The sequence below is a fragment of the Pecten maximus genome, chromosome 15, assembly GCF_902652985.1.
Source record: "Pecten maximus chromosome 15, xPecMax1.1, whole genome shotgun sequence".
NCBI classification, from domain to species: Eukaryota; Metazoa; Mollusca; class Bivalvia; order Pectinida; family Pectinidae; genus Pecten; species Pecten maximus.
The window spans coordinates 38,774,675-38,795,470 of record NC_047029.1 but is presented as its reverse complement, the minus strand read 5'-3'; the positions used below and the strand labels follow the sequence as shown (position 1 = coordinate 38,795,470).

The following is a 20,796-nucleotide window of genomic DNA, read 5'->3' as shown; positions in this document are numbered from 1 at the left end:
TCCACAGAAATATATAACAGTCATACAAAGAGATAAATGTTTCATGAAGAAAACAGTCTGTTTAGTTTTTCGATATCTTTAGCGGAACGGACACAATATTGTTTTGAAAATGGCCTATTTTTTCGACCTTCTCAGTATTTTTCCACTCGATTGGGGTAATTTCCTATAAATAGGCTGCCTGTTTTGATGACGCAAGACCGGGTGTTTCCTTTCCGCTTAGCACGGTTGAACAGATAGACCGGGTCGGCATATAAAGTTATAAGCATTAAAATCATTACGAATCAACTGGTTTTATATTTGTTTTGCGCGAATCATCTTGATGATGTCTTTCAAAGCCTGCATTATTAACATCAACTGGTCCGTTAAAACGTATATAGTTTATACGGAATAGAAATTATAAACGCACTTGGTTTGGTTGCCTTGTCCGCATAAATAAAGGAAAACTATAGAATAACGCCATCCTGAACTCATCGGGTATTATCACTGAAATCATTCCCCGATGAGTTCCGGATGGAATAACACCGGGGACTTCACGTCGCTTACCCGTTCAACTCCAGGCTTTAGCTGCATTCTAATATAAGTGAGTTGTATTACATTTTCCCATCAGGATCAGGACTTTTTAATATTATGCTATATTAAAAGTGACATTGGAGGTTACATTTGTTCTATTATGACCATACTTAATGCTTTCCAGGATCAGTATTCATCGTCAACCCAGACCAGCGTTCAATTCTTTTCGATAACAAATTTAAATCTCAACTCGTACGGAGTCGTAGGCTTCCAGTAGGCCTAGTGTAAATGTTACGTGCCTATTAACGTTTTTGAGACAGGTGACGTTTAAATATGTAATATTTAATTTCTTAACTGTTTGTTTGATGAAATTACTGTGTCGTTAGTTGATGCTTTGATGTCTTGATCAGCTGATATTTGTTTATGTTGAGGAGCAACGACGTTTCAAGAATCATATCTCGTACATATTAGCTTACGATGACACGAACTTTCAAGGAACTACTGTGCATTTACTTAAGTACACACTAGCAGTATATTGAACAATTCTTTTTCAGTAATAGAAGTTTTTTTTTTTTTAAATTTTTAATGAAATATTTATATTCTAATGCTTTAAATTTTGAAATTAAAGTCTCTGACCTGCCCTTTATAATTAAGTTTATTGGGATGGTCCCTAGGACAGTGTCAAATTATACCATCTTTTGCATTAATAAATAAATGAAAAAAAAAATTCAAATATATTTAAACCCTTCACTTTTATGCACCAAAGAAAACAATATGCAAGAAAGCAGTTCTGATGAATTTAAGCTAAAATATTGTCAATTATTATGTTGCATTAAGTAAAATTATGTTGCTTTTGGCAGAGACATGTATATATATACTGAAACGAAAAAGAAACGCAACTTCAAATTGTAGGTTTAATAAAATAATACTTGTGAGCATTATGTTTAAATTTCATATGTAATAGTTAATATTGAATATTGATGTAACATCCTTTAAATGTTTAGAGATTTTTAAGAACAGGTCACTTTGCTAGAAGGTCATGATTGGTAGTACCCTACGTGAATCCAAGTTGAAATGGCAGCAGTTTTGAAACCGTGCCCTAATATCGTGTGTGTCCTCCTCGAACAGTTATCACATCTCTAATTCTTTGTTGCATTGAGTTCATCAGGGCATTGACTTTCCGTATTGGAATGTTATTCCATTCTTGGACGAGTGCATTTGCTAACTGAGGGAAGGGTATTTGGGGGGTTACGGCGATTTCGAATTCTTCTGTCTAATTCATCCCACAAATGCTCGATTGGGGACAGGTCGGGGCTATATGGAGGCCAATCTATAGGAACAATGTTCTGTGTCGCAAGAAAGTCTCTACAGACTCTTGCAACGTGTGGTCTCGCGTTATCTTGCTGAAAGGTTAGATGATGCTGCCTAACAAACGGCACAACATGGGGCCTAAGGATCTCATCCCGATAGCGTACGGCCGTTAAATTCCCATTGACTATCACCAAAGGCGTCTTCAAACCATGGGAGATTCCCGCCCAAACCATAACTGATCCACCCCCAAATCGGTCGTGTTCCAAAACACAGGCGTCAGCAAAACGTTCGCCTCGACGCCGGTACACACGTTGACGGCCATCTGCTCGAAATAACGTGAATCGAGATTCATCGGTGAAGAGCATAGACCTCCAACGTCTCATAGGAAAACGTCTGGGCATATGTGCCGTTGCCCATTGCATACGACGTGCTCGACGTTGCGGTGTTAGTGGTAAACCAACGTACTGTCGCCTTGCACGCAAATTAGCCTCACGCAGTCTGTTGATCACTGTTTGGGGATGAATTCGACGGTTATGATTACCAATCGTATTCCTTGCCGTTTCAGCGGCCGTTAATCTCCTGTTACGCAGGTGTGCCAACCTAAGAACCCGGTCTTGACGTCGCGACGTTACGCGTGGACGTCCTGATCTCGGCTGGTCATCGACTCTTCCTGTTGCGTTAAGACGTGAAACTAATCGACTAATAGTCGATTTGTGAACTCTGAATTGTCGAGCGACGTGAAGTTGCGTGTTCCCTGCCAGAAGCATCGCTATAGCACGTCCTCTATCAACCTTTGGTAACCGTGGCATAATTGTAAAAGGAATTATTGTTTGCAAAAGTATTGGCGATGATGTGGCTCAATGTTAGTGATGAATTGATACTGGTTTGAATGAAAAAAGAACGCATATGTTTGTACAGGCACGGTTTTTGATGTTTTTACCGCGCCGGAAGTGCATAGGTCTCTAGTCACACTTGGGTGATTTTGAAGATTGGTATGGGTGTTAGGCAGGGTGCATGTTTATTTCCGCGATTTTTATACAGATATGTATATTTAATACAAAATTAATCACAATTTTCCATGTTGCGTTTCTTTTTCGTTTCAGTATATATATATATATGTTATATGTCTCTGCTTTGGGTGTGTAGGAAGATGTCATGTATTTTTTTTTATCTTTTGAAATTAAATTAATTTCAACTTATTACAAAATAGGTATGAGATGGAAGATTATTTGCCAAAATCAAAGAGCTACCAGGTTTTAGCTATCACAATAAAATTTTACAAAATAGCTGACTTTGGAATTTATTGCATAAGTAAATTTTCAGATATCTATAATTTGCTTTATTATCAATTCCACATCAACATAATTCAGCTATTTGCTAACATGTGCCAAAGAAAAACAAGTGCGAGAAACCTGTAAGTGTTCTGACAAATTTTACTAAAATCATGTCAATTTTTATATCACATTGAGTTAATTAACTACTTTATCTTTTGAATTTTTAATCTGTTTCAACTTATTACAAAGGGTATTATAGAAAACTACAAAATTAAAGAATTACCAATATTTTATTATCACTATTTTACAAAATAGTTTTTCTCCAAAATTTTATCTGCACACAGGTTGCAATAAGTAAATTTTGAAATGTCATATTTCAACCTTTCGCTTACATATACCAAAGAAAACAATGTGCAAGAAACCAATTCTGACAAATTTATACTTAACAAACAAGTTTTTTGAACTATTATGTATTTATTGTGTTGCACAATGTTAGGGAACCATATATAGTTTTTTTTTTTATATCTTTTGAATTTAAACTTTACTTGTATAAAGGTATCATAAAAAATTATTCGACAAATTCAAACAATGACCATAATTTTAATGATAACCATTCTACAAAATAGTCTTCTTCATAATGTCATCTCCACACAGGTAAAATACTGTAATACAGGGACTAGTGAACATGTAAACAGTTTAAATGTCTCTTTTTTTTTAGGCCAACGCCACCATATGCATAATTATTTATTACTGAGGAGCCATGGTGGCTGGGTTGCTAGTTCGAAACCTACGTGGGGAAGTTAACTGGTACTGATCATAGGCCGGTAATGTTTCTCCTGGTACTCTAGCTTTCCTCCACCTCTTAACCTGGCACTGCCTTAAATGACCTTGGTTGTTAATAGGATGTTAAACCAAGTACACCAAGTTGATTAATATTATATTTAAAGAAAAAGTATAGAAAAGTTTGAACAGTTGTCCTGCAGAAGAAAAGGGAAGCTGACAATCAGGCCGGTATGTGCTGTTGTGGTTGTGTCTTTCGGCAAGACCACTTTACCCTTATTGATCTGGATGATTTTTACCTCAAATGATGCATGACATTTTTAAAACTTAGAATACTGCAAGTGTATTTGTTCCTGAGCTGAACTTAGTTTGGTTTGTTTGCTGGTTTTATCACCACACATATGGTTTAGTCATGCAAGATCATTTTGAGACTTGGTATCCTTGTAGTAGTTGGTGACTACCTCATTGAACAACACACTAGAACCCTGATTTTGACATCATATTATATAATATGCATGACATTTCTTAATCTTTGATTGCATATATGTCACTATTTATGGATTAGAATACCCCGAGTACATCTGTTACTAAGCTGAACATAGGTTTGTTTGTTTGTTCACCACGGTTCAGTCAGGATCATTTTGAGGCTGGGTCTCCTTGTAGTAGTTGGTGACTACCTCATTTAACAACAGACAAAAGGCCCTGAACTTATTCTTGGATAGATGCCAATTGATGTCTTATAATCAATTAAAGTGTCATATTCCAGAAAACTGTAGAATTTTGAGAATTATTATTATATGGGAGGTACCAGTTACATAATGTATTGGTACAAGAGGTGACTACCTCATTGAACAACACACCAGAGACCCTGAACTTATGCTTGGATAGATGCCAATTGATGTCTAATGATCAATTAAAGTGTGATATTCCAAAAAACTAGAATGTGTGAGAATTATTGCACTGGTAACCCCCACAACTTTCAATTTCCTCACGCCAGTATGAATTTTAAAACTTAGATGAATGTCGCGTGTTTCAATTAAGTGCAAATGAGGAAATTTAGTGGAAGTGAGGAAAATCAGTGCAAGTGAAGGTATTAATGCTAAAGGAAGGGAATTTATTTGTATTTATCTGTCTTTCATGGTCAAATAGAGTTATCGTCCCTCACTACACTTCATTCTTTCTGTGACACTCCTTTAGGTGTCACCCCACTAGTATAAAGTTTGAGACAAGGGGGACCTACATAGGAAGTTTGAGTCAAGGGGGATCTACATATGAAGTTTGAGACAAGGGGGACCTACATAGGACGTTTGAGACAAGGGGGACCTACATATGAAGTTTGAGACAAGGGGGACCTACATAGGAAGTTTGAGACAAGGGGAACCTACATAGGAAGTTTGAGACAAGGGGAACCTTCATAGGAAGTTTGAGACAAGGGGGACCTACATAGGAAGTTTGAGACAAGGGGAACCTTCATAGGAAGTTTGAGACAAGGGGGACCTATATATGAAGTTTGAGACAAGGGGAACCTTCATAGGAAGTTTGAGACAAGGGGGACCTACACCTGAAGTTTGAGACAAGGGGGCCGGGACCTACATAGGAAGTCTGTGACAAGGGGAACCTACATATGAAGTTTGAGACAAGGGGAACCTACATATGAAGTTTGAGACAAGGGGAACCTACATAGGAAGTCTGTGACAAGGGGAACCTACATATGAAGTTTGAGACAAGGGGGACCTACATAGGAAGTTTGAGACAAGGGGAACCTACATATGAAGTCTGAGACAAGGGGGACCTACATATGAAGTCTGAGACAAGGGGGACCTACATAGGAAATTTGAGACAAGGGGAACCTACATATGAAGTTTGAGACAAGGGGAACCTACATATGAAGTCTGAGACAAGGGGGACCTACATATGAAGTTTGAGACAAGGGGAACCTACATAGGAAGTTTGAGACAAGGGGGACCTACATATGAAGTTTGAGACAAGGGGGACCTACATATGAAGTCTGAGACAAGGGGGACCTACATAGGAAGTTTGAGACAAGGGGGACCTACATATAAAGTTTGAGACAAGGGGAACCTACATAAGAAGTCTGTGACAAGGGGAACCTACATATGAAGTTTGAGACAAGGGGGACCTACATATGAAGTTTGAGACAAGGGGGACCTACATATGAAGTTTGAGACAAGGGGGACCTACATAGGACGTTTGAGACAAGGGGGACCTACATAGGAAGTTTGAGACAAGGGGAACCTACATAGGAAGTTTGAGACAAGGGGGACCTACATATGAAGTTTGAGACAAGGGGGACCTACATATGAAGTTTGAGACAAGGGGGACCTACATAGGAAGTTTGAGACAAGGGGGACCTACATATGAAGTTTGAGACAAAGGGAACCTTCATAGGAAGTTTGAGACAAGGGGGACCTACATATGAAGTCTGTGACAAGGGGAACCTACATAGGAAGTCTGTGACAAGGGGAACCTACATATGAAGTCTGAGACAAGGGGGACCTACATATGAAGTTTGAGACAAGGGGGACCTACATAGGAAGTTTCAGACAAGGGGGACCTACATAGGAAGTTTGAGACAAGGGGGACCTACATAGGAAGTTTGAGACAAGGGGGACCTACATATGAAGTTTGAGACAGGGAGAACCTTAGAAGGATCCAGTCATCTGACATTTGGTAAGAGGAATCCTTGTTTAAATTCAAACCCACTTTGATTTAAATGTTCATCGGTGATAAAATAGTTCTTGGCCTCTGATCCAGTTACCTTGACCTCTACACCATGACCTTAACATTTGGTCAGTTGGCTTCTTGTTTCATTATGAATAACTTTACTTCATTAATACCCTTACAAATTAATATGAGAAAAGACACACTAACTGCTCCTGATCAAAGCAAAAAACACAAAATGTGCATTGACAGATCAATGTCTGACAAACGTGGTGCACCAATACAAACCGCCTATCACCAAACTCATAAGTTAAATCCTGTACAAAAGAGAGCCAATGTATTTAACACTGTATTCTATGTTGCAAAGCATGGTCGACCATATTCTGCCGTTACTCCAAATTTCAATACTATCAATATTAATATTACAGTTTATATCCTGATTATTATTAACACAGATTAGTTAAGTATTTACTGCTGATCTGTTACAAACGGGAACACAGACATGTACAATATGATGAAAAACATAATAAATATGCCACATTTATTAAAACAAAAATCAATAAATTGGTTCCGGATTTTAAATATCCAGATTTTCCGAACATGTGTTTACACAGGAAATTTAGTTTTGACTACAGCGCAAAATGGAAGCCCACAGAAAATGTAAGATAGCGGAAAAACTTAATTTACAACATATGTCCAAACAAGATTAATTCTGTCTTTGGGATAGAGATATCTAATTTTAAATAGGTTTCAGAAAAAAAATTGTGTAGAGAATTGTGCTATTTTGGGTCAAATATCATAATATTTTGCAATTTTTGAGAATTTTTTAAGCTGTTACCATGGTATTCACAGCTCTAAAAATCACAGAAAATATCAGTTTACTTATCCTTCAGAGCTCTATTAAAATTGCAAATGTTGTACAGATTTCAAATATATATACTTTATTAGAGGTTATATGTAAGGTTAACTGGCAATGTTTACATATCTAAAACATGTGCCATATTTTTCAGAATTTGGCATTTTTACTGTACACTGCTACCATAGGTATTTATTGCACCTATCCTTCACATTTGGACTATTAAAATTTTGAATGGCTAGCCCGACTGACTAGTGATTTTTAAAATAAAGTTCTAGCCCTGAATTCAGTTACAATTCAATATTCTTTATTCACCAGTATGAGTTGGGCACCTTTGGCTCTAATCTTTAAGCCCTTCAGTATTGAAAAATCATTGAGGCAGTGTAGTTGAGCTAGTTGATACTCATAACTCAGTGAATCATAATATTACTGAAACATGTTTATTTAAATGTATGTTACATCAAAACAAAACATTAAGTGATAATAAGGGTTAACTTAGTACAAATGTATTGTGTTAACTTATAATTACAGTGATTTTTTTTTGGTATAATTTAGAAGGAAGGGACCACAAAATATATTCGACACAACCGCAGTAATCGATTCAACAGTGTTTGAATCATCCGTGCTTAATTTACTACGATATAAAGAAGGGAAAAAATCGGGACCGAACAAAACGTTCAACTCATCCGATGTATTCGATTCAACCGTGTTCAACACAAGTGAGTTTTACTGTAATCTGTTTTGAACAATAGTAGCTACAGCTGATGTGATGTGGTAGTGAGTTTAGTTGAGTTTTAATAAATATCTGTACTGGTTACATTTTTTTTGGTGAGATAATAAATTATTATCTGATGAAATAGCAGAAATTGTGTTTATTAATTATTTGAACTGGTTAATAAAACTTTAAAGTGATAATGAACTTTCTAAGAAAATCAATAAAAAGAGGTTTGTGAATGATGCAAAAATACTGTAACCATGCATACACGTACAAATTAGCTGGAATTAACAACAACAACCCTGCCCACCCCCACCCCCCCCCCTTATAATTTATCACCGTAACACATTGCTAGTATTACTTTTCTTTCAGTGAGGATAGTTTGTTATAATCAGTGTTCCAGCTAGGATTTGAAAAGGGCAGGGCGCTGCCTAAAAAAAGGGCATTTTTGTGCGCGACATTTTTTCCAGGCCTATCTATCTTCTACCTTATTTTACAGGACAATTCAAGTACATTCATGCATTACATATGACCTGATTCATGGAGACAAATAGAAATATGTTGATTTTTTTTTTATTATTTCATTTGTGTGTAAAAATATCTTCTTTCTTCTCTTTATTCTTCAAATATTGTTTTAAATTTTGATGGTAAAAGTAATGACCTAGAGTAATTCAAAAATAAAATGATATTAGCATTATTTCAATTTAAGGGTGTTTTGATAGAATCCATATACGATAATTACGTCCAATCAAAAAGTTACTATCAGATTATAGTCAACAGAGCGATATTTTCAACAAGAAGTTGGTCTGTCCATATACCTACAAATATACTAACTAATTAATATAGGTCTCTGGTCTGTCCGTTGTGATTGTAAGACGACTAATTGTAAGTGAAGATATTATGGAGCAAAGGAGAAAATGTGGTCAAGCATGTACGAGAAAAATGATTAAGTAAAAGAAATTCTATTATTTAATATCTGAATAAACTTCGTCCAAATAACTACGATGCATCTTGTAAGCGGCGGTAAATTTCTACTTTCACTTTAGACTCTTTAGAAATAACGGTAAACTAAAATCAGGAAATTATAGCAAGTTAACATTTTCTTGAATTAATTATAAGAAATGGTAAACGAATTAGAGCCGGTTATCATTCGCAAGTTTCTGATCAAACATTTGTTCCGTTGCTCTCGTAAACAAACGGTCCCCGCGTGTTGTTAGAAATGTAATCACTTGGCTATCACATGACCCGCAGTTAATGCAGAGTCGGCATTTCTGATACGAAAATAACACAATATAAACTAAACTTTTACAACCATTATTCACATGAGAAGATATTTTTATATGTCCTTTATTTATTTATGAAAAATAAACATTTTGTATAGAAATCCGCAATCCAACAAGGAATTTGCGACATCTGCATTTACAACGAACCATTTCCGGCGTCCCGCCAAACTTCATCAAATAAAATCAACCGAAAGCTAATTTTGATAACTGGAAAATCACTGGAAAGTGATCTCATGATCATTTACCTAAAAGTTGCATGGTTAAAACCAGAAGGATTTCATGTTGTCACGTGAAGAAAATTTCAAAGATATATAGATCGATCGCCAATGCACACGTGCTCATGGCATAACGTGCGGCTCTTTTCGGTCTTGTCAAAAGTTGTTTACATAAGTAAAACAACATTTCCATCCATTATCATTACTTTGTCCATCTTCAAAAAGCCGTCGTGATTATGATTTAATTGGATTACCAACCGATCCCATCGTCAGTATCGACTCGTCACGGTTAAATGAATCTTTTAAAACACCATCTCGATCCCCAGCTGACCGATCAATGCCTCGGGCAGCGTACATCAGTACCGTGGATAAGGGTCTAACACAGGTAAGGGGACTAGTGTTACAGGTGGCCAATTAGTGACTGACTGACTGTATATTGCATGGCTTCAGCAAATCGGATTTAGAGTATACGAGGCAAAATGAGCATCAATGACACTTAGAAAAAGGGCAGTACTACAGGAAAAGGGGCGGGGCGCATTTCTAACTTTGAATTAGGGGCAGGGCGCCGCGCCCTGCTAACCCGACCTAGCTGGAACACTGATAATTATATTGGAACGAAAAGAAAAAAGAAAACAAAAGAAACAAACCTTTTAGGCAACAGTGTAACTGTCGTCTGCTCATATCTAAATTATCATGTTCTCTCAAATTCTCATTGGAACTTGGGAGATAGAAAAGTGGCAACACCTTATTGTTATCATGTACCATAAACAGATGAATCAGCGGATTTATAGAATGAGATTTCAACATGTTCTGACAGTGTGGCCAGGTTAGTCATAACCACGACCACTTGAAACTCCCGACACTCCACAGCCTGAACAGGGAAGTGATAACATGACCGCCACGTCAGCAATATAACACAATGAGATATTATGAATTGGCGATACAGTATACAGAAGCATTTTAATAACAAGACTGGTGACATCAGCTATAATTACCTGTACTCCTATAACATAAGAGGCCGCTGGTCGGCTCTTTTTGTCAAAAGTATCTCGCCGTGTAAAACCTCTAACATTGTTGGAGTATAATTACCTGGTCAGTGGTGTGAACTTGTGACTTGGTGTTTGACTTACAATTGTACTTGCACCCTAAGCAAACTTATCGGGGCGTTCCAGTAATTATATCTAGTAACCAATATAGTAACTTTGCGCATATGTAAACGTGAGGTGACTCAATATGATCATTGGAATTTCCAACTTTTTTACTTCCGCACAAATTAGGCTTATTTAATTTCTCAATACTTCTTTCAAATCACACGAATGCCTTTATTACCGCCTGATTTTGAAACAAACATGCCATTTGACTGTTTTAGGGAAAAATTCTGTAAAGCAGGACCAAATATAAAACACCCGAATCTCTCAACAGAACAAGGAAGTGTAACCCAGCATGATCCGCCTCCGGAACTATTAAAACACGACGACAGACGTTTATAATGGCGATAAAGTTATCATTGTAACGAGACTGAAGACATTGTTAATTACCTGGTGTTGCATTAGATCCAAAACTTGGTCTTCGACTTAAGTTATACAAACTTTCGTTTCTCTCTCTCGGAGTGGATCTAGCGTCCGTCTGGCCTCTCGAAGAACCCGACTGTAATATGGTTTGGGTACAAAGTACAAACTATTCGTCACGTTTTGTTTATCGGTTAGTTTGGCCTGTGTAGGGGACAATAAGTCGTGTACTTGTGGTAAGGCAAAGCTTTTGAAGAATACTTGCAGACGTATATATGTTAATGCAGAGACATATATAGATTTGTATATAGATTTGTATATATGTCTCTGGTTAATGTAATATATGTAAAAAAACAAATTATCATTATATTATCAGATTTATGAAATTTGCTAAAGGTTATCCCATAAAACCCACATAAATCCATATATACTCTAATATGTTATACAGTGTACTTATAGTACGATTTAAGAAATTAACCCCCTCGTGGGGGGAACCTGAAATCACAAGGTCATGATAAGTTTTTTCAAAATGCCTTATATAACAAGAATTATGCAGAATTATATGTCTCGTCTTTCCCTCTTGTCAATAACATCCTTCAATTTATGGATTTGTTTTCCAAGAGTTAAATAATATCAGTAACCCAGTGTTCGGCATGATAGTAACAGTAACCTTACCAAGATTCAATTCAAAAGGATAGGGTGAAAATTGAACTTAAATGAAAATTCTCAAAATTCAGTTTTCAGGCCAAATTAGGTGAATCTGTAAAAACTTTATTCCGAATTATGGTTGCAAGTTCAGTGTAATAGAGTCAGTCACAAAGTTTCAATTCAATTAATATTGCTTATATAACACAGTTTAAAGTGAATCTTCACATAACTTCACAAAATTCACTGTTAGCATTTTTACCCAAAAATAGATGAACCTGGAAAAAATTTCCTCTTAATAATAGATAGGTGCATGTACAACAGTATGATTGTATCAGTACCCTCACCAGTTTCAATTCAATCTGACAGCATACAATTCAATAACACTGTCAAAAGTGGACTCTACACACATAACGCAAATATTGACGCCGCTGCTCTTAAATAGTGATAGTTGTAAACTCGCTTTTATTTAATAAATAAATCGTACAAATTCAATAAGGCAAAAAGTGTGATTTCTGTATATGAATCAAATAATTATTTCTAACCCATCCCTAGGGGTAACAGGACACCCTGTGGTTAAAAAAACTATTTTTTTTAAAGTACCTTAAGTCTCTTTCATCCTTGAAGAATGTTGATTTCTTCATATCTGAAAGTTTAGAAGTTTTGTCAATTTAACACTTTTTGATCCCACCGCTCAGGCCATTGTGGATCAGTCATAGTGCCAATATATGATTTGATTTTCCTGTCGTAGTTGTACCGAGAGAAATATATAAAATATATGTACAATTCGTATCCATGTATGTAAATACATTGCGATCCAGGTATTCATATCATCTCATATCAACTTCCAAGCCTCGAACAAAGGCGAGTATATTTTGACAGTTTTTCTTTTCAAATGTGTAAATAGTGTATTTGACTGTCCTTATTTAGTTGAGTAAATGTGTCTTTTAGTACCCGGTCGTAATCTACGATCATCCCGTTTTATTCAGTTTTACTGTCAGAAAAGTCGCCTAAATATTAGAAAGTATAGTGTTTTAAACAGGATTCAATGTAATTTTATTACTTTTGATCTTGTTACAGACTGTGATATGTTTTATTTGTCTCTCACTGGGTTCAAAGTTCGATTACAACATTTTTTTTTTCCACTAGTCAATACTTTTGCACATATATGTCTGTGTTACATTCATAACGAACTGTGATATTTTATACTTATGTTGTATTTGTTATCAATTCTGTAAGCGGGCCCCCGGATCTGTTGAATTGGAAATAAATAAATAGATGACTTTCACAATGATCATGTCAGGGTATCGGTCCGACCATCACTGCGCCATTGAAACGTTCTTTTTTTTAAGAACGCCGATGTGGCGCGGCGCTATAAGCTGCGGGTATTTCTAGCTAGACGATTGGGTGCCGTAGATCGTGAGTTCGAGGCCCGGTCAGGGCACGGGTCAAAAAGTTATCTTCCTTCGTCATTTGTGTTGCTAAGTATATTATCATCTTTATTTCCTCCACAAAGAAGAGCATGATAATACAAATACAATCAATGTAATGTAGACAATACGTGACTATTTACATAGTGATATCAAGCAAAAAAAGTGCATGCGAGTTCACAATATAATCTTATATACATATACATGTAGTTAATTATCGTAGATATAAGTTGAGTAATATATATGTCTTATATTCCATGTACATAAATATATATATATATATGATACTACATGAATTAATTATGTGTACAGATCAAACATTCGTTTTATGGCATATATGGACTCTAATCTAAATTCTTCATGATCAGATTCATTCACCTGATGGTTCATTGGACTACCTAGTAAAATATGTATTAATGAATAATCAGGTAGTGAATGCAGATATGTACTTAGTTCTATACTTGAAATGGATGCTATAATACACCATAGATTATCACGGATATTATCCGTTACAGAACACTGCAAAATAACATGAGTTACAAAATCTGTGTAGAAAAGGCCACAGTGGTGACATAAAAGCTGAACATTACTTACCCGAACAGTTACAATCAATTTCATTATGTATCCAATATTATAAAGAAAATTTGGATGACACAAAGCTAATTGCCATAAATAATGAGGTTTAAGATCGTCATGCAGCAATAAAAATCGTGTGAAGTCTGCGTCATTAGACATTCTATGCAACCAAGCATTAGTTTCATAATTAGATACAGATTTATAAATCAATAACTTCCAGTGTATTTTGTTTGGAAAGCTACCATCATCAAGAAAAAGTACAATATATTCATATAAGTTATACTTCTTAAGTATTCTAACGATATCGGGTATAAAACCTTTTTGACTACAGTTGTTCACTATGTACATAAAAAATCTCGAAATGAATACTCTGCAGATTAAGTTATTTCTATTCATTCTGCAGATCCTACCTAAATACAAAAGTTTTTTAATATCAATGTACGCTTCTATAGAGAGCCATCCAATCAAGGAAGTACACATATCAGTTCTTGTTCTTTTTCCAAAACCTTGAATTGACTTTACAATAAAGTGTTGAGCTCTTTCTAACATCAATAATTCAGTATTTGAAAGGGGTGTATCTCTGAACGCCAACATTTTGAATTTACCTGTAGGGCAGTTTGTTGTGATAGCGATTATAGTCTTTTCCCTAAAAGTAGTCTCAATGCCAACAGGTCATTTACCTGTAAATGTTACCTGTTGATACTACCTGTAGGTGAAATTAAGGATTTATAATCAAATATCATATTTATATGCATATCAAAAATATTTATTTTATTTGATATCTAGTTTAAAATTTAAAACGACAATACAATATTTTTGCTTGAAAATTATCTTTATGTGCAAAATAATGATTTTATTTGATCTTATTTAAGTCTTAAAAAATCATTTATACTCATTTTTAGAATATCTACATGTATTCATTTGCATTTAGATAAATAAAATGGTTTAACTCTCTCGTTGCAACACTAATTTCCATACAGGCATATGGATAATTTGAATCAATTGAGTCTAATTTCACTACTTAAGAAAGTTTTGTTCTATATTGATGATAATATATACAGCTACATAAAAGTCTGCACAAACAGCAATATACCTGAAAATATAACTTCCCAAAACTTGAAAGTTCCATTTTACAACCAGATACACATTTAATAACTACTAATTACTACTTTGGTCGCATGTTATCGACTACCTCTCGATACATGACTTGAAAATTTGACAAATTACAAAGAGCGATATTCATCTTCTATGTCACCAGAGCTGCAAACTCTACACAGGCGTTCACTTACAATGTATATCGACGAATTTCAATAATCAGAGTATGCGCTGATAAACATATTCTACTCAAAGCAATTATTGTACGTTTTGGTATATATTTATATAGATAACGTTGTAGTGATATATAATCTACTAAATAATGTAAACATATCTTGTCGCGCATTGTCAATAATACATTTTAATACTAAAAAAGTATATCAATGCAGTTCTTAGTACTAAATAGCTTCAATCAATACTTAATTACATTATAATACTGGGTATACACAATTTGGAAGAAAACCCAATTAAGTTAATTTCTAGTTTCTTTCCGTCAAAAAATGCATTTCGTAAAAGGCCTCCATTTCCACCCGAGTCCAATACAATTGTTAAAAATAGTAAGCAAGGCTTGATTTACGAAATCTTCATTGGAATATTAAGACTGTCGATGCTGTAAGCCTTCAGAAGCTTTATAGCACTTTTAAATTCATCCGTAGATAGATATCTCGGTCAAGCTCCAAAAATAGAGATCTAGAGTCCATATCAACATGTAAATCAGTATTCTGCTAGACATTATCAGAATGGGGTTTGTTCTTGCATTATTACCTGGATTGGTTTTCCGTAGGTGCTTCCTATATTGCCTTTGTTGAGAGGTACATGTACATGCATGTGTGTCCAGTCATTTTCAACTTTCTACATTGTTGTATATGCATATTTTTATTTAAGATATCTTGATTTTTAGTAATGTACGTTTTTATTTCAGATATTTTTACTTTCTCTATATAAGACTTTTTATTATATATATTTAATCATTTCCATTTGAATATAAACATGCATTGTTCATTTAACATATTAATATGTATTTTATGTGTACAATATTAATAAATAAATATAGATTTCTTAGTGCTGAGATTGGTGAAATAAACTTTTCAAGTAATTAGTTAACAAAAACTATTCAGTGCTATGATGGAACTGTAAGTGGCATATATAAGTACTGTACATTTATGAACAAATTTTATTAATTCATAGATTTGTTGCTATTTTTCAAAACTATATATGTTCTATATTACTTAATTGCTCATTTTGTTGAATGCATACATGTGTGTTCTAAGAAAATGGGGGAAAAAACATATACAATTCTACTGTATGATTTGTAAAACACAGGTAAATCTCAGGTGACTGTACAGGTAAAAAGAAGACAACTTATATGAAGCAGTATATAATTACCCTCCCATTGTTTCCTGAAACAACACCTACCTATTGTTTAAAAAAATGTTGGCGTTCAGAGAACACCCCTTTGAAAGTACCCACAGTTCACATCCGTAGAGTGCAGATGGGTATACTTTAATTTTTAAAATTTTAGCAATAGTTAAAGGGTTTAATGCGCATTGATGTGCCCCAGAACGTAAAAGGGCCATAGTGCCACTTTTTAATTTAGTGCATGCTTGTTTTGTTCTTTCAATGGAATTGTGTTTATCATTTAATAAGATGCCTACATGAGTAATCTCCGAAACAACTGGCAATATGTTATCATAGAGGCGTAAAGTACAGTTAATGGTTATGGTTCTTTTATTTGAAAATACAACAACTTTACTTTTTGAGGCTGAATACAAAAATCGCCATTTGCGACTGTATGATTCACAAATAGTTAACATTTTATTTAAACTTGTAATATTTGTGCTTACTAAACATATATCGTCTGCTTGGGTTGGAATATTTACAGTTTTATCGATAATCATAGCGCCCCTACCACATCTTTCTACTTCATCTAATAGGTCATTAATAAAAATTAAGTACATTTTGGCTGAGAGAGCCCCTCCTTGTAAGATCCCGCGCTCCATCTTTACTGGAGCGGAGATTAAACCATTAAAAAATACGGAACTGTTTATATCCGTGTACATAAACTTTAAAATATTCCACACTTTACCGGTAAGGCCAATGTCATATAATTTTGCAAGTAGACCGTCGTGCCAAACGGTATCAAACGCCTTTGAGCTGTCTAAAAACGATACATATACATGTACATCTGAACCATTTTCCATATTATAATAAATACATTCCTGTAAATTAAAAGCTGTACAAAGGCTACATAAATTCTTCTGGTATGCCGACTGCTGTTTATTTGGGAACACATCAGATTCTATTACATGGCTAATTCTTTTCGCAATAGCCACTTCAAACATTTTGAAAAATACCGGCAAAAGGGTTATTCCCCTATAACTATTAGGGTCATCTTTTGGCTTCCTATGGCCTTTATACATCGTTACTATAATACCATGTTTCCAACTTTTCGGGATATATTCATGTTTTACAACAAGATTAAATAAGTTTTGTATATGGTTAATTACAGAATGACCTGCATATTTAATATGTTCGTAGACAAGACCTTCGTGACCACCTGCTTTACCTGATTTAAGGTTTTTACAAATTAAATTTATTTCACTGAAAGTAAAATTATCACGTAAAAACAAATTTTCATCAGAATGTATACTAGATTTTAACATTTTGATTCTTTTTTCCATCTCATCTCGAAAATGACAATCAAATTCCTCATCGTCATGGTTTTTAAATATATGTTGAAAATGTAGACGCCACCCATTAATAATTAATTAATAATTGAAAAACCCACCATAGCCTGTCAAGCTAGCATCTGATACACACTCACCGTCTGGCATAGACCATTCCTCTAAAGTCATCATCGACACCCCATTGTATAATACCAGGAATTCTTTCCACCAAAGTAGGCCTTTTATATAACGAGAAAGGAAAACAGACAAGTTTGTAAATTCAAGCATTGGCATGGCCTTACCAACCACTTATTAAACATGTAATGAAAAGTTTAAATTTGGAGTGAGCCATACACCGAAGTCTTTTACATGTGTTTCCTTCTTAAATGATTTACCACGGCAAAAAGGAAAGTTTTGAAAAAAAACCTACAACAGAATTTAAATCGTGTATTTCAGGACTGACAATATATAGAATTTTTGGCTATAATATCACTAACATCACCTCATCAATGGTAGTCGGAATAGCACAAACTTCTTCACGGCAACCTCGCTTTTTTTGAAGTTGAAAATGCAGTAATTTCGTGTACTGGTAAAAAAAAAAATTAACAAATAGAAAATATATGAGTTATCTATCGATATAACAAACATTTACTATTTGAAGGTGTGACATACGAGGAAGCCGCCGCGTATCTTGAGCTTTTGAATTACTGCCATATAAGATATGAATGGCGTAATTACCTTAAAATTTCAATGATAAATCGATAATCATGTAACCTTAATCGTATAAATGCAAGTAATAGTTATATGCAAGTTAGTAGCATTAAAACCGAGATGTTGGTTTTAATAAAGTAAACTTTTGAAAAATTGTGAATAAGAAAAAAAAAAGATAGAATATATATTAATATTGAGAAAGTTTAAAGTAACAAATGAAAATAACATATTTGAGTCATAATTATGCAAACAGAAAAACAAAAATGGTTTACCCTCCTTATTTAGTAACTCTTTTATGTGCAGATTTTGTCTTTATATATAGTCTAGGTATTTCTGGTATTTTAATATAGACTAGACATGTCCCTGTGGTCATAGTATGTCAAGTCAACATCACCAAAACACTGAAATTGTCTGAATTATAAAGTAGTCCGTTATTTCAGGCAAAAGTAATCAATAAACGAGAAATGACTTCACTTAATTGCGAACAGCGCTACAAGTACCCGTAAGTTCGACAGACTGATGAGATTGGGGTCATTTCTTGTATCCCCAGCCGAGCCCGAGCTTTTGACCCGAGTCCGAGCTTTGGATATTTTCGTTTTTCTCCTTAACGGATGGACTGATTGAACCCATTTTCTCTACATTTGTTTGTGTTTATGTTTGTCACTTAACCGTGCCAGCAACATTTCATATAGATAAATATTGCTCTTGAAATCGCCGATTTTCATTTTTCACTTGGTCATTTTTTGTATCCCGCAATCAAGCGTGACTATTCACGTTTTTTGCAAATTATTTGAAATACATGCGTTATTTTTTTGATATTCTTACATTCATGTAACCAGTATATATAACTTGTTTTAAAAATATCAACTTCAACATAAATCTTGGTTTATTTCATTGGAAATTTGGACTTTTTAGTAACCAAGCCTCAGATCACTGTACTAGCCAGCTGGCTCGCCGTGTTTACACCGAGCCCGTGCTAAGGGCAGACAACTCACCCGAGCCCGAGCTTTAATTTGTGTATTATGTAGAACTCTTGGCCATATGAAATGTTTCCAGACTCAACGACGGGGACGTGGATATAAAAGGAGTCCATATAATTTATTAGTTATTTAAATATTACAAACATTTACATTTTATACCATGTTTACCATCTGAGCATTTATGTACGCAGATTGTTTTCCCATTTATTTACAGTTAACTACTTATTTATTTACTGTTAACTACCTACCTACCTATTAAATTCTATTAATTACATTTAATCTTAATTGCTTAATATTATAATTAGTTATGTATGTCGTAACAGCCTATAGTTCTGTAGTTGAACTTACCAGTTGATTATTAAACACTATTACTGTTGTGGGTTCGAGTGGTGTAACATGTCAGGAATGAGTTATCATATCTGTATGACGATGTTGTCAGACAGAACAGCAACGAGAGGAATAAACGTCTGTATTGCTCCGAGGTCTAACCGATAACTGAGGGCTAAAACATAGGTAATATAAAGGCACGAGGCCTTCCGGAGGATAACTACCCGGAATCATCGGAGCCGTACGTAAAATACAATGCTGTTCCACAACATTACCATGATCTACGAACACTTATTACAATGCCAAACGAAAGTATCTCTTGAAAAATTGAAATCTGACTTATCAATTACACATCTATTGTGAAACCACCTATTACAACCAGCATCACAAGTTACCATATCATCGTAAACCTTAGAAAGGTGACACCCGCCTGACTCGCAATCGATAAAAATATCATACTTTAATGCCCGTGAAACTTCCTTTTTCCTATTTTTATTTGGTTTCCTACTTAGAAAATTAGAAAATCTACCATTCGAAATACAATTAACTAGATGCTGTCTCATACAATCAATGTCAAATTTTAATTCCTCACTCCCGTTAAAACCTTTGAAACAAAACTCTACTAAATTAGCTATCGCAAAATAATAAAAAAAAAAAAAAAAACGCAATCAATCCCATTTTTCTACTGCTGTACGTTCGGTAAAATTGTTTTCAAGATTTTCCTATTTTCCCCATACGATGAAGTTACCTGCATTTCTATATAACGACGCTTACAAATGATCTTTCTGTTTAGTTAAACTTATTAAACTATCAAGAATAAATACCTCGTTATCATCTACCTCCTGTACCGATACTACCCAATGGTCCTCACCTGTATGATGGATCTGCACTGCTGGTGCTGTATTTGGTTTAATTCGTAAAGCAGAATCCCACCTACCTTTTTTTTCAAAACTGGAGCGTAACCCGTATCATGCATACCTTTTATATTTGGAAGCTGTTTCTTTAAAATGTCCTGTACATAACACGTCGTATTTCCACAAAGTTTTCTATCTTTTAGAATATTATTTCTTTTCTTTTAAACCTAATGTACTCTTACCGTTATCCATCCAAATACGTTTCGTTTCTACTGGCTTACAAATTGACGGCCTATCACTTGAAAGATCTTCTAATATATCGTTTACCTTTGGTTTATGTCTTTTTGGCAACGAAAGTCTTTTTCTATAAGATTTACC

At 34.8% G+C, this 20,796-nt stretch overlaps 1 protein-coding gene across 1 annotated transcript in view; it reads right to left on the bottom strand.

Moving 5' to 3' along the window:
- LOC117343640 overlaps positions 1–11,293 on the bottom strand; it is a 28,640-nt gene extending 17,347 nt beyond the window's left edge. Inside the window, exon 1 of the mRNA XM_033906085.1 lies at positions 11,165–11,293. Within this exon, the coding sequence (XP_033761976.1) occupies positions 11,165–11,176 (12 nt within the window). The 5' untranslated portion in view covers positions 11,177–11,293. The remainder of the gene's footprint in view (positions 1–11,164) is intronic.
- Between the last annotated feature and the right edge of the window lie 9,503 nt (positions 11,294–20,796).